Genomic DNA, 15,468 nt, shown 5'->3' with positions numbered 1-15,468 from the left:
CCTGCCACAGGATGCTGCAGCAACTAAGGATGCTGGTCTGCCCTTCCATATTCATGAAAGAAAGATCTATGAAGGATTGCTGAAAATGCATGAGGGTCAACCTCTTTGTCTTTCAGTCCAAGAGCTGTAGGCTGGTGGCATATTCTTCTGGGGTAATGGGACCATATGCTGGCCTGCTTGCTCCACTCTTCAGTGCGCTATCTGAGCTGGTTGCTGTCAGCCACAACCAGACCAACTTCTGTTCATGCTCAGGGTGGACTTTATGCTCCAGCACTCAGTGCCTCATTGTTACTTAAAATGCAAAGCTGCTAATGCTTGCCCTGATTTGTTACAGACACAAGCGATGGCAGCACAATTTAGCATGTGAAAGTATTTACAGCAGAGACAATGCAATATTGTCTGCTTAATTGAGACAGACAACAAAACACTTGTTTGAGTACTTCGTTGCCTTCATTGTGGGAGCCTCCCAAAGGCAGGCCCAGCCCCTGCCAGGGCCCTCTCCTAGTTATTTTTGGGATGTAATGAAAATCATGGCAGCTGAAAGCCTTTCAGGCACAGTCAATGGCTAGTTTTCACTCGGGGCATGGTGGGCTGTGTTACGGAAACACGAGGCATGGAGCAATGATAACCTCCATCTTCACTGCTTTGCCCCTGCTTGAACCTGCAAGGGAGGATTTGAGGGAGCCAGCAGACAAAACACTCTGACACAAGCACTACAAGCCTGCAGTTACTGATGACAGTAACCTCAGACCTCACCAATGAGCTGTAGCTGCAGTTGTAGAGCTCGGGCTGACTCGCACAGAGAAATGGGGCTCAGCTTAAAGGTCTTGTGAGCTCAAGTCCAAACGATGACTAGTTAGCCAAAAGAGAAATATATTTTTAAAAGTGCAGTCAGTGTTTTCTCTGTGAAACCTGATTTTCCAAATAGTGTGACTTCCAGATTGCTTCATAGAATCATAGAATCCTTTATGTTGGAAGAGACCTTCAAGATCACCAAGTCCAACCATTGAGCCATTAGGGCTCTAAAGTCCTCTGCTAAAACAGATCAGAATCTGTCAGGGTTGGAAGGGACCACAAGGCCATAAGCAGGGACACCTCCCAGTAGATCAGGCTGCCCAGAGCCTCATCCAGCCTGGCCTTAAAGTCCCCCAGGGATGGGGCCTCAACCACCTCCCTGGGCAACCCATTCCAGGGTCTCACCACTCTCATGGTGAAGAACTTCTTCCTCATGTCCAGCCTGAATCTGCCCACTTTCAGCTTTGCCCTATTCCCCCTAGTCCTGTCGTTACTCGATATCCTAAAAAGTCCCTCTCCAGCTTTCTTGTAGGCCCCCCTAAGATACTGGAAGGCCAGCCTGTTTGAATTCTGCTATTCAAGTGTATAAAAGCAGAACACCTATAGTGACACATTACCTTAATACAGGTTTTTAAAAGTTTTTATTTTGTTTTTGTAGTGTTGTTTTGTTTGTTTGTTTGTTTGTTTTAACTTTGTTGTTGGAAGAACCTGAAAATGCATTGTGGGCCTGATCCTAGGATTTCCTCTTTTTTGTTTGCACTCTTCAGAGATTGCGTGAGGCTCCCAGTAACTGTCTGAAACTGTAAACTAAACCCCACAAAGGAAGGAAATGTTGATTATTGAGTTGTACCTCTTCTCAAACACCAAGGCTGTTTTCGTCAATAACAGAAGGAATAGGTGAAGAAGGGCAGAGTCTCACATATAGGGCAACAGCGTAATTGCAGACTTGGGAGGAGGGTAGAACAGAGGAAAATGAGAATGCTTGCAGTTAATACAGTTGTCTTTGGCTGAATCAGTTAACTTACGTTAGAACTGAACTTCTATGTATTTTTTAATCTTTTGCATTGGACTTACACACATCTGTACAAATAATTTTGTGAAATACTCCTCCATCTCAAGGATTAATTTTATTCTGCAGGGGCTTGAGGAGGCTTTTTTTGGATCAGGTCTTGATTACCAATGGCTGGAGATGGGTTTACATTAAATATAAATGTTTTCATTGCACTAATTCATTTCATCTGATGTGGTATATTAGTTCTGACAGATTCTGGTCTAAGGTGCTTCAAATAAAAATGCAAGACAACCTAGGGAACAGTTTTTGGAAAATCGTGTCTCTGTTGGATCACCCCAGTTGAAGGCCTGGGACATCTGTGGGTCTGGAAACTTTACACAATGTATTTATTTTCGTTCTAATGGAGAAACTATCATTTCTAGCGTTTCACATATCTAATCCTTCCAAACCCTGCAGTAATGGGCTGTGGTAAACTGTGCTGATGAGTTGCACAGGCTAGTCATGCTGTGGTTCTGCCACTTTTTAGAAGTGTTGCCTTAAGTGTTATATCTTACTCCATTGTTTCCTGACAGACCATACTAAAGCAAGATGACTCAGATCACCACTGCTCATCCATCTTTCCATCAGAGAATGCACAAACCTGGACTTTTCCCCTCTATCCTGCTACTCAGCCTGAGGTGTACTAATCTTTTCTGCTTTTTATGGAAATAAACTCTTTAACTATTAGTAACCAGAGCAGAGATTACCAACTGAAAAACAACTTTTACTTAAATGTAGATAGAATTTTGTTATATGACTGCTCTTACATCTTGTGGTGATATATAATGGTTGGCACTTCAATCACAGCAGCTGATGGACCAAGTGCCTCCCAAGCTGCCTGGCCACAGAGCAGCCACCTTTACCAGGAAAACCAGACCTCCTCCTCCGCATTGTTGGTTATACTCACTAGCATGGCTGCAACTCAGGAAAATGTGATAGCCTATGCTGTCTACTCATTTTAGGTAGGCCTTTTTTCTTGCACCATTCCCAGGTAATCAGGACTCACATTTAGAGCAGCACAAATGCCAGATGAGGTATTGAAATGTCTCCGTGCTATAAACCTTTGTGCTTTTTCAGTAGTAATTCAGAACTCTTTGGCCATAAGACAAACCTTTGTTTCTTTATTACTTTTTATTTAAGTGTAGATAAGAGGTATACTTGAACCTTAGCTGTAATTAATGTTTTGGCTTCTAATCAGTGTGCCCTGTAACTATGCTACTTTGATCAAGGACTGTTGTTTTAGAACTGGAAGTTTATAACCACTTGTACACTCTAAGTCAGATTTTTATCTTCAGTCCTCTTACAGTCAGTCACTAATCTGGTGCCAAAACAGGTATTACATTTATTACATGTTTTGCGATAAAAAAAAACCCTGCTTGGTTAACTAGAACCCCTCACTTAATTACTAATAACTCCTTCAATAGCATCTAAGTTCTTCTTAAGATTGTAGAGTTTAAGGAATCAACAGATGCAATTATTTCCTCTATCAATCAATAGCTTGTAAACCTGCTGATTTACCACCACGCATGACAGATTAAACCAGTATCCATTCCCTTCAGGCTCCATGGTAAATAAATCCGGCAGGAGGGAGCAAATTCATATTTGCACCTTCACTGAAAGAAAGGAAGAAATAGTTTGGACCCTTCTCCGCAGCTGAAGTAGCCAACTGGCCAGTTACCACATTTTATGAGTCTGAAAAAACAATGTGCTTCATCAGTTCTGCCTGTCTGAAATGGTCTGCTTTCTTTTCCTCTGAGACCATGAACTTGTTTATTTTTTAATGTATATTCCAGATACCTTCCATCACATCCCATTTTGTCAAAAGCTATTCTCCCTACAATAGAAAACACACAGCTTCAGTTTTGCTTATGATTGCATGTAACGGAGCCACAAGAGAATACTTTTTTGTGCAAGCATGCCCATGAATTTTACTGTTCCCTCTCAGTAGAACAGTATTTGCTTAGTAGTGTTCGTGGTTATCCTACTCATTATTGTTATTTAGTGTCATATTTCGTCTGCCCTCCAATTAATTTGCTTTTTCTGTAACATCATTTTCTAGTCAGTAATTTCCATCTGATAAAGAGGGATTCTGGTTATCTCCAAAGACAAAGCTAACAGGACATGTTAACAGCAGATTTTAATCTTGCAAAACCATGTGAACAGCTACCATAGCACTGCTTTTATAATTGTCTTAACATCACTACTGTCACTTATTCTTCATTAATGCATATGTCAAAGGCAACAGTCTGACTCAGGCTCCCAGATCCTGCTCTGCCTTGTGTTATGTATGCACCTTTACAGAGTTGCACCAGTCTCAGCAGTATGTGAGAGCTGAGGAAACAGTACTTCAGGAAAGGAGTTCTTTACCCTAGTCCTGAGAATCTCGCCTGGTTAGCGCAATGGTATCCACTCCCTCAGCTGGGAATAGGGTTCCTGGGAGGAAGAGCTTAATGTGTTGGGAGAGAGACAGGGACATCTCCTGGAAAAATCTGAATTTAGCTGCAGCTGAATTATAGAAGAGATCCAAATTGTGGGCTAAGCACTCCAGTCCTAACCTATAATTTAAGATGTGGAACCGCTATTTAGGAATCTTAGTCAGCTAAACACAGGAAGAAGAAAGTAGGTGCGTTCCTGGGCTCAGAGCCGTCTTCTCCAGAGCTCGGCACTGAAGCACAGATTCTTATGCAAGTTTCTAGAAGCCCAATTGCTTATTTCCTTTTGCCATTTTTTTGGACAAACTGGCAAAAAGGACTGGCTTAAGATGTTTGAAACAGCATAGAACACGTGTACCGAAGGCATTACAGAAAAGCACAGGTTGAGTTTACAAAGCTAGAGGGTATGAGCCACACAAGGGTACATTCTTAGAATTGTTTAATCTTGTAAAGGAGAAGCTGTACTGTACACCTCTTTCTTGGAAAATGCAACCACCAGCACATCCCTTTCTTGTACACAGGAAAACCTGGCTTTCATCCCCTGGAAGCATTGGCAGCCACCATCCAGGAAGCAAAGCCCAGTGAAGAGTTCTTTGCAAAAGCAGGTAGAGCTGAGAATGGAGGCAGAGAGCACAGCTGAGAGCCACAAGATGCTGTGCTGGCCCAGAGTTTTTCTTTGTCATGCAGTGCATTGCTTTAGAAGGCAGAGGACAGTAAATGCACCCAGAGAATCGAGAGGGAATGGTGATGCTTGCTGCCTCATGTCTTGCTGTGAATGAGCATGGACAGATTATGTAGTGATGCAACAAGGAAAGCTAAGGCTCTCTTGGAACTAATTGTGGGAAATGATGCAAAAGAACCAAGAGGGGCTTGAAATACATCAATAGGAAAATGAGGGAAAATGTGTGTCCACTGCTGAATGAGGTTGGTGCCCTGGTGACAGTGGAAACAGAGAAGGCAGAGTTACTGAATGCCTTCTTTGCTTCTGTCCTTACTGCTAAGACCAGCCTGCAGGAACCCCAGTCCCCTGAGGTAAGAAAGTCTGGAGAAAGGAAGACTCTCCCTCGGTCAAGAGGAACTGGGTTAGACAACATGTAGGCAAGCTAGACATTCACAAATCCATAGATGCCAATAACATCCACCCATGAGTGCTGAGGGAGCTGGCTGATGTTGTTGCTACTGCCACCCTCCATCATTTCTGAAAGGTCTTGGAGAATGGGAGAGGTGCCTGAGGACTGAAAAAAGCCTATGTCTCTTCATCCTTCATAAAGAACAAGAAGGAGGACCCAGGAAATGAGAGACCAGTTAGCCTCACCTCCATCCCTGGAAAGGTGATGGAACAGCTCAATCTGGAGGTCATCTCCAAGCACATGGGGGAAAAGAAAATTATCAGGAGCAGTCAGCATGGATTCACCAAGGGGAAATCATGCTTAACTGATCTGATAACCTCCTATGATGCTGTAACTAGCTGGGCAGATGAAAGGAGAGCAGTGGGTGTTGTCTATGGTGATGTCAGCAAGGCTTTTGACACTGGCTGCTGTAACATCATCATAGGTAAGCTTAGGAAGTGAGGGTTAAATAAGTGGACAGTGAGGTGGATTGAGAACTAGCTGAAAGAGAGAGCTCAGAGGGTTGCAATCAGTGGCAGAGAGTCTAGTTGGAGGCCTGTAGCTGGTGGTGTTCCCCAGGGGTCAGTACTGGCTCTGGTCTTGTTCAACATCTTCATCAAGGACCTGGATGAAGTGATGGTGTGTACCCTCAGCAAGTTTGCTGATGAAATGAAACTGGGAGGAGTGGATGACACACCAAAAGGCTGTGCTGCCATTCAGTGAGACCTGGACAGGCTGGAGAGTTGGGTGGAGAGGAACCTAATGAAATTCAACAAGGGCAAGTGTAGAGTCCTGGAGGAATAACCAGAGTGGGGAGGAATAACCCCACGCACCAGTACAGGTTAAGGGCTTACTTGCTAGAAAGCAGCTCTGCAGGGAAGATCCTGGGAGTCTTGGTGTACAACAAGTTAACCATGACATGGTAATGTGCCCTCATGGCCAAGAAGGCCAATGGTAGCCTGAGGTGCATTAAGAAGAGTGTGACCAGCAGGTCGAGGGACATTCTCCTCTCCCTCTACTCTGTCCTTGTTAGGTCACATCTGGAGTCCTGTGTCCACTTCTGGGCTCCCCCATTCAAGGGGATGAGGAGAGACAAGCAACTATTGGAAAGAGTTCAGCAGAGGGTTACCAAGATGATTAGGGGACAGAAACATCTCTCTTAGAAGGAAAGACTGGGACGCCTGTTTAGCCTGGAGAGGAGAAGACTGAGAGGCAATCTTCTCAATTATCAGAAATACCTAAAGGGTGAAGGTCAAAAGGATTGGGTCAGTTTCTTTTCAGTGGTGCCCAGTGACAGGACAAGGGGCAACGGGCACAAACTGGAACACAGGAAGACCCACCTCAACGTCAGGGAAAACTTATTACTGTGAGGGTGACAAAGCACTGGAATAGGTTGCCTGGAGAGGTTGCAGAATATCCCTCTCCGAAGACTTTCAAAACATGCCTGGATGCATTCCTGTGCAATCTGCCTTAGGTGAACCTGCTTTAGTGGGAGGTTGGACTGGATGATCCCCAGAGGTCCCTTCCAACTGTGATTCTGTGCCTTTCTCCTCTAGCTCCATCTCCTCCACTGATGTCCTCTCAGTAGCCTGAAGCGTGAGGTTTGATTGCCTGTAGAACCAAAATTAGATTGCATAACTGCAGATTTAGCATTTCTAGAATTCCTGTGACATTGTTATTCTAGGATTTAGCTGAAGCTGGCTTCAGGAAAGCCTTATTATTATAACTGGCAGAGGCTGCTAGAGTTATTTTTACCATGTGATTGCAGACTCCTCAGTTTTAGGATTGCCACAACTTTTCACTTGATGCAAATTTACTTAATTTGAGCCTAAACTAAAGGGCTGCCTCTGTCAGCATCTAGACAATTAAAAGAAACTAAGCAAATGACGTGCACAGCAAGGTCCCTTACTCACAGTGCCAGTGGGGTGCACTGGGACAGTTTCCTGAAGAGCTAGAGGACAGAACAGCCAGCTAGCCAAACCTGGAAAGCACGGACCTAACTAGAAGGGTGGATGCTATCAAAACAGTCTTCAGAACAGAAAGGTTATCCTAGGGATGCGTGAGGTACAAGGGGAAGATGGAACACCAACTTGTGCAATAACAGGAGAAAGAAAGGTTGCCAGTAGTTTTGCTTCATTCCCTAGAGTTAGAGGGGAGAGGTTTCTGGCACCAGTTCGAAGTGTTTGCAAAGGCAGATGTAAAACTTGGGGAATTCCACCACCTAGTTAGCTAAACCAACAAGAGTTGGCTTTGATAAAACCTAGAGAGGCATTTTCGGCACAGTGTTTTCAAGTTTCGACAAATGTGGCCTCCTAGGTCAACTGAAGACACAACCCAGATGTTAACTTCCCACATGAGCTGTAAGAGCATGCTTATGCTGTTCTTCAGAGAACTGCAGTGAATCAGGGACACCTGGGAGTGCACAGCCATATTTAACGTATGGAGTCAGCCAGGGACATTTTAGAAAATGGAGGTTTGCCTGGAAAATTGTGTCTCTAAATGTTCTTGCCAAAAACCATATCTTTCAGTTGTGTTAATTCAAATGACTCATTCATAGGGGTTGGTTTTCGCCTTTGCAACAATGCAAATGATTCCTTGCCTCAAGTTCTGTAAAACAATCTTCCTAACTTTTATTCCATAGGAGGGCTTCCCCTGTTGCTCTTGAGCAGGGTTAAAAATCCACCATGATTAGAAAGCCAGAGGAAGATACAGTGTTAATATTTGGCCTTGATATTATTGCATTGGTAACAGCTAGCTTTGTAGTTTTTGGAAGAGGAGGTATACTGAAAGAACTAGTGCTTGTCACTGCAGCATCCAGCTATGGAATGGAGAAGATCTTCTTTCTGTTTGGTTGCTTTTCAAACAAGAATCCCCCAACTGGTTTTGGGCAGTGCTACTGTCCTAAAAGCTTATCTGGATTAACCTTCTATTTGTTTTGAATCTGGGCTGATTAAACCAGTTCTACCCTATGTCATAGCCAGACATGTAGCTTAGTGGGTGATGTTGGCATCTGATACCCACCACCTGAAAAGCCATACTGACTCCCAGTCAGAGTTGTCATCTCCTAAATGTCATCTTGCTCTGAGAACATTTTCCTCTGGAACACTCTTGTGGTGTCCAAGTCCGCATGTGTCAGTACCATGTTTGGGAGCCAAGTGACGTGGTGCCAGGTTGGGTGTAAGAGCCAAACCCATGCTTGGATTAGGCAGGCATCACTTTATGGGGCCAGGTGATTATCTGGCTGTCAACAGTTTCATTAGTAGAAGTCCTCTGCTCTGCAGGGGAATATATCACTTGGTCCTGGAGCAGTCTGAAAACTTTTTCACATAGCAGCTGAGAAGTCAGTGTAGGTTAGAGGTAATATCTTTTTAAGAAGGGTTTTTTTTTTGAAGCTTATACTTTAAGACACACTCAGGTCTGAGGGGAGTCATTCTGAGCACAATCTACTCCTCAGAACAAACTAAAAAAAAATCCACCATTTTCCAGGACTAACTAGTCTGGAATGTGGCCATTTTGCTCAGAAGTCCTCCCTACACTAACAAACTTTGTAGCAAGGAAGTTAGTCTTTCATTCACTCTGATCTCTACACGGCTGGGCCCATTCTCTTTGGGAATTTTACATGTTGACTGTTTCAGTTAATGCAGCTTTTAATCTGCCACACATGATTAGATACTAATTGTGTTCGTAGCTGGAAACACCACAGAAGCTGTTGGCACACAGTAGAGATTAGTCATACTATCAATTTGTTTTCTATTAAGCTTCAGGATTCATAGAAATGAAGAACCACAGAGATTTCAGCAGAGAATATACATGAAAGTAAACGAGCATTTTTTGCAAATTCAACAGTGTCTTGGAGCCACAGGTCTTGTGCCAGACAAAGTCATGAGAATAAAGTTTGTGTTTTCAAGAAAGTCGCATGCAAGAATCTTCTCCAGCTTGACAGGGTGATAAGTCATTTTGTCAAATCCAACTTTAAGATCTGCCATTAATGGTTAAAGTACAGTTCTAACACAAAAAGTTATGAGTTTTTGAGCTTGTCACTTTTCAGAAAGAAGCAGCTGCCATTTCTGATTACCTGTTCTTTCTAATTATACTACTTAATTTTCTTTTCTTAATGAGATAAAGATGCAATCTTGCATGTATGCAAGCCAAAAATGTTCCATTGTATAATGTCAGATTTCAGGGAACAGGGACTTCAAGAGGTGTCGAGAGATGCTTGCAGGCAGGGCAGGAGAGGTTGTGGTTGAACACCAAGAAGACAAAGTGTTGAAGGCACAGAGATGCAGAAAGACTGTTCCAGTGGCAGAGCAGAAAAGTTGTACAGCAGAGGAAAAAAGGTAATGAAGAAATGTAAGATGAACAAACTCTGCTTTTTGTAGGTGGTAAATATGCCGTTAAAGCATATATGAAAGGAAACTTTAAAAATGTATCATGCAATATTAATTTTTTTTAGAAAAAGTCATTGATGAAAGCAGAATTTGTCTGCGAGCCTCTTGATTTAGTGCATTTTTCTACCCTGTACCCTCAAGTATTTGCTATGATATCTGTGAAACCAGTAAGTGTTCATCCCTCACCTTCTGGAATGTTTGCCGTCTTTGTAGAAAACAATAGGAAAGGATTACGACAATAATACAGCCCAGAGCTGCTGCAATTTCTTGAATTCTCATACAGACTCTTTCTCCTGCATCTTACTCACGGCGCTTCCCATTGTTTTTCCAGCTACCGGCCGTGCTCCTGCCCAAGGGCCACATTGTTCTGCTGCCTGCTAGAAACTGATGCTAGCTACTGTGCTTTGTCAAGGCATCTGGGGACTGAATGCCAAGAAATCCTTTATCTGCTCTTGGCAACTGAGTCTCACCTGTAACTGTGGCTTAGCTGAGGAATAATGACTAAAATATGAGACATTAAGCAACGAGGGCTTCACTCAACACCAGGATACTAGAAAAAGTGTGCCATCTGTGGTCTGTGCAAGCAGAATTGTCCGAGTACACTGAGTCATGACTCTGGCTACAGATATGTGATTTTGGGATAAATATCATTCAGTGTGAAGGATAGCATAAGAGGCTACCAACAGGCAGCCAAGGAGCCCTCTGGGACACACAACTGATCAGGCCCAGTTCTCTTCCTAGGCTGCAGTAACATATCTCCTTCCCTTCTGCGCTTGCCTCAAGAGTACAGATCTGTGTTTGGGAGTATAGTTTTAGGATATCCGCAGAGACCAAGGGAACATAAGGGCACCCTCTGAAACTTCTCAGAAATCCCAACCCTGAAAGCCCATGTGTTGCTATGTGTCGGCAGCTGTGGCTCCGCTGTTCCACAGTGCTCCCTCAAGACAAGAAGCATTAGTACCGCATGAGGTAATACTGCTGCTTAAAAAGCAAATGGCTTGAGAAAGCCAATGGTAGTTACCCAAAAGGACTGTAAAGGGGCACAATGTCCTTTGTCAGGGGATATGGCTCAACAACTTTTAAAAAACAATTTGGGAGCTTCCTTCACTTCTTAAGCTCAGGGGATAAATGTGAGGCTCTGTAGCCAAATATACCATCTGACTTCCCCCGGCTTTGTTCAAACCAGGTTCCTAATAGCCTTTTTTAGGAAACAAAAAGGCAAAATATCTCCCTGGCCTACATCTGCGGTGATTTCATATAGGCTCATAAAGAACACTTCATTACAGATCTAACTTCAGACTCAGTACTTGCTGAGTTCAAACACGTATTCATGTGTAATTGTTCACATTAAAAGGACTGTGGTGTTTTATTTTAATAGTGTGTTGTTGGAAGTAAGCTAAGGTTGTAAGGACATTTGCATGTTAGGGCAGTTCCTGCTCTTGCCACTGCCTCTCTTATCTCAAGAAAAGATCTAGAAGCTGAGTGGGAAGTTTACCTCAGGAGGAAGACTGCGGAGGTTGTCCGAGTCAGAAAAGGAGAAATTTGTAGGAAAAAGATCAAGAAGAGGAAACTTTTAAGCTTTCAGTCTGTCTCCAGAGATCTCAGGTGTCACTCATTCATGAGACTTTCAATACACAATCCACTTCACAGCTTTGGGTTGGGCCAGGTGATTTTTCTCCACAAGTTACCTGAAATCACTGCTGTTTCCAGCTGGTCATGTTTCAAAAGTCAATGATCACCAGGAAGAAAGTGAGGGAATTAATGTTTGTGTAATTTTGTGTAATTACTGCAGCTCAGAGATCCAGACTGTATCATGGGGACACGTCACTTATTACCTCTTTTGACTCAAAGGTAATCCAACAGCAGCTCTAAAGACAGGAAGACGGCAGCCTACACAGTTAAGAGAAATTGAAATAGTTTGTGCACACACATCCTTGTGCAAGGAACTTTTTGGCATAAAAGGTCCTATGAGAGCACTAGGGGCTGTTAGGCCCTTACAACGAAAATTTACTCTGTTCAGCTTCTAGCTTGGGTGTAAAAAGTAAGCCAGGGTGCCAAAACAGTGTTTTTACTTATCCAAAACAGATTTTTTTTAACTTGGTCACTCAGATTTGATACGGGAGCCCTGGATGAACTTTTCCTCTCCCCAGTTCAAACCAGCAATTTCATCCTGAACAGAACCCAGACTGTCTGGGCACTCACAAGGGATACTTTGTGGTAGTTAAGGATTTGGGGAAATGGGTCTTTCTCCCTCCTGGCTGGAAGCCATACTGAGTTCCTCAGCATCCAAAGCTGTGGGGCTGGTAGGTAGCACGCTTTCCCATGGGGAGGGTTCTCCTCCTGCTCCAGCCTGTACATGTTTCTTCTTGCCTCCCTCTAGCTATCACATACCCCCACAATCACATTATTTCCCTGGGCTGTGTGATATGAATTTAATTCCCAGAGGCAGAGAGGAAGACTGAAACTGGTTTCCCACCGCCTGTGTGGATTCACTCACCAGTGGGTTATTCAGGAAAAGGCAACTGTTACCTCCAACTGCTTTAATAATCCTTTGATTCCTCAGCTTGTACTGCCAGTGCCCAAAATGAAATGCTTTGCCATTTGTTTTGCCTGAAACTTTTCCACAAAACTGCTTCCAATTTATGAATGGATTTGGCTACCTCAGAACCTCAGTTTTAGCAAAGTTGCAACTTGCCAAAAACCCTCACCCAGCGCTATTCTTGAGAGCTTTGCCCAACCTTATGTTTCAGAAGCGGCATCCGTGTACAGTGCGGTTGCTACAACCTTCCCTCCAAGCCCTCTCCTCCCCCAGTCAAAACAGGAAGGCAGGAGGGAAGCTGTGGCCAAAGCCTCTTGACCTTCCAGGGAGACAGCGAGTATTTCTGTGGAGGCACTGGGCTGATGATCTTAGCTGTGTTGACAGGGATGAGTTATAAAGTGAAGCAGGCGTAAGTGCAGTTTTAATGAGGCATAGGATTTCCAGGATTTAGGAGTGTTTTTAGCACCTTTCCCCTCTGAACCTGCTGATGCCCACACCCCATCTGCTTCCAGATGGGTACCAGTACCTCTCACCAGGCTGTGCTGGGAACTGATCATCAGTTCTGGGAGATGGCAGGAGTGCAGGGTGGCCAATCTGGCTCTGTTGTGGCTCAGGGCCATGCCACAGGGTCATCGAGGCAGCTGTCCTCCTTCACCCTCCCCTGTGGGGCTGCCCTCTCCCTCCTCCCCCCATCTATCTAATACCCCGGAGAACTGGGTCAACGGCTTGGGGGCCCTCAGAGAGGGAAAGCTGGACACAGTGCATCTGCTGGAGCTTTGGCAGAGCCGCTGCTGCACACGTGGGGCTTTGCCAGAAGGATCCACAGAGGCAGAATTGGTCTCAAATTTTAAAGCCAACTGGAGAGCCTTTGTAGTCCAGATTCAGGAACTGATCCTGTAATGGTTCACTCCCAAACCCATGAGGAGAAGAGATATTTTGGAAAGAGAAGAGAGAAGAGGGGAAGTGGTCAGTGGCTGAGATTTTCAGTGTTTTGCTTGAGCCCATCCTTGCTAGGACAAACAGCCTAATTTATGTAGGGAGGACTCTAATACAACTTACACATTTCCTTCCCTGTGTGAAGAACACAAAACCAACTTCAGTGTAATGAAATCTGCACTAAAAATCAGACTAAGACTTTTTTGTTGTACAATCACCATCCCTTAAAAATAAGGATAGGAAACACCAATTAAAGCAGCAAAAATTATTTCCAAGTGCTTTTCTTGTTAATCAACCCAAATTTATCACTAATTCTATGACCCAGTGAAGACTCCTTACTTTCTGTTAGCAGATGAGCCAATTACAAATGGATTCATTGCACTTTCTTGTTGTGCTATGAAAGTAAAGCAAAAAAGAAACCCCCAATATTGTACCACACCAGTGTTTTCAGTCTCAAAGAATTAGCTGAATTCTTGTCATCCTGACCTGTATCCAGCAGAAGAAAAGCTCTCTTAAGAGTGTTTAGTTAAAATTAATCTGATTGTCAAATAGACCTTCTTCACAGTGGTCCAGTTCTGCTCCAGTTAAGTGATACACTTTGTTGAGTCAGTAAACTTGTACGTGGGACTAAATTTTGGTCAACGGAATTTTGTTCTATGTTTCACTGCTGCATGACTTACCTCCCAAAGCTGTCTTTGGGAGAACAATTAAGTTACTTAAGATGAGCAAGGCAAGCTGCTGACACGTATCAATTCTGACGGCACTGCTGTGCAGTTTATCCAGACAAAGCCTGAAAAATGAAAGCTGGGCTGCTGCCTGTGTTTTCTTGTAACCAACCATCAGAGGAGCAAATTTCCTTGCTCCGTGGCTAACTAGATCTGCCTGGTTTGCTTAACCAGCAAGCACATTCCTGCACTTCAGGAAGAACACTCCAGGCTCATTATGAACTACTGGGCTATAGCGTGAGATTGAGAAAACAGATTTGTTTTGGGCAAGCTACTGTGACATGGAGGTGCCAGGGTGAATAACCTTTGAAAAAAGAACAATCTGCCTCCAAGAGCAAAATTAATAATCTGACAAGTGAATGGCTCTGTATTCTATATCAAAGCACAAAATGACTAGAAGTTGCAGAGATCTGACTCATGAGCAGAAATAGCATGCTAGGGACAGCTGGCACCGTTGCCACCACCAGCTGTCTGCCCCCACCGCTCAAGAATGGGTGGCTCAGATGCTGCTTCTTAAGTAATTCAGCCACAAAAGGCTACAGCTAAGCATTTTAAGGGAAACATGTCAGTGCTAGTTTATAGCCTCACTTGTTAAGATAAACCTTGAAACGGTCCAGAGTTGCCACAAAGCCTTTCAGCTCTTTAGGCAGGAGGAACAGGACAGAAGCTTTGCCAGGCATCCCGGTGAAAGCTGCACCAGGCATAAGTCAGCATTCAACACAGCAGCTTGTCCCAGCTAAGCAACACTTCGCTGCTACAGCAAGTTGTTAACAGAAGCTCCCTGTCCTCTAACCAGCAAAGGACACTTTCTGAGATGGGCAAGCTTTAAGTCATGACCCATTTAAACTTCCCGCCCCATGACCGACCAGTAGCTGCAAACAATTTGGCAATAAATCCTGTAGCACACAGGCTGCTGCTGCCCTCTGTGACAAGTTCCCTGACACGAATACAGAGTCCTAATCCTAGCGTAAAAGCTTCAGCCCAGCTCTAGATAAGCGTATAGTTTTTCACCTGGTCTTCTGTGAAAATTAGACTTTCACAAGTGCCTTATCAGTGCTGCTTTCTCTACCTCTTCTTAGCGCCTCCTCCCACCCATAACTTTGTAACATGTTTATCATGTAGAAAGACAGCTCAGAAAATCAAACTCCTACAAACGCGGGGGGGAGAGAGAACAAGTGCTTGGGTCCTTACCCATCCCCACTGAGAGTGCAGTCACACAGCAGCTTCAGCTGCTCTAGATTAGATTTGCTATAGCAATGCCCTGCCTGCATCGTCATGTTGACCCCCCCGCTTTCGGTCATTAGAAAACAAAGGAAGTGCCTGCGAAAAGCGAAAAGCCACTACCCAGGGCTGATTCGGCAGAAAACCAGCCCTACCTAGAAGTAATTCGTTTTTGCTGGATGAGCTCTATGCAGAGGCTTGTCGTCCATGTCGACCTGTGGGAGGGCAACGGAGGCAGCAGGATTCTGAGGAGCTACGGGAGAAAGAGCAGG

The 15,468-nt window shown here is 44.1% G+C and overlaps 1 protein-coding gene across 1 annotated transcript in view; it reads right to left on the bottom strand.

Moving 5' to 3' along the window:
• Positions 1–15,252, bottom strand: part of LOC103782512 (3-oxo-5-beta-steroid 4-dehydrogenase-like) — a 34,059-nt gene extending 18,807 nt beyond the window's left edge. Inside the window, exon 1 of the mRNA XM_008950283.1 lies at positions 15,167–15,252. Within this exon, the coding sequence (XP_008948531.1) occupies positions 15,167–15,252 (86 nt within the window). The remainder of the gene's footprint in view (positions 1–15,166) is intronic.
• Between the last annotated feature and the right edge of the window lie 216 nt (positions 15,253–15,468).

The sequence above is a fragment of the Merops nubicus genome, unplaced genomic scaffold (assembly GCF_000691845.1).
Source record: "Merops nubicus isolate BGI_N331 unplaced genomic scaffold, ASM69184v1 scaffold8062, whole genome shotgun sequence".
NCBI classification, from domain to species: Eukaryota; Metazoa; Chordata; class Aves; order Coraciiformes; family Meropidae; genus Merops; species Merops nubicus.
Note: the sequence above shows the minus strand (reverse complement) of the source record. Positions and strands in the feature narration are given on the sequence as shown.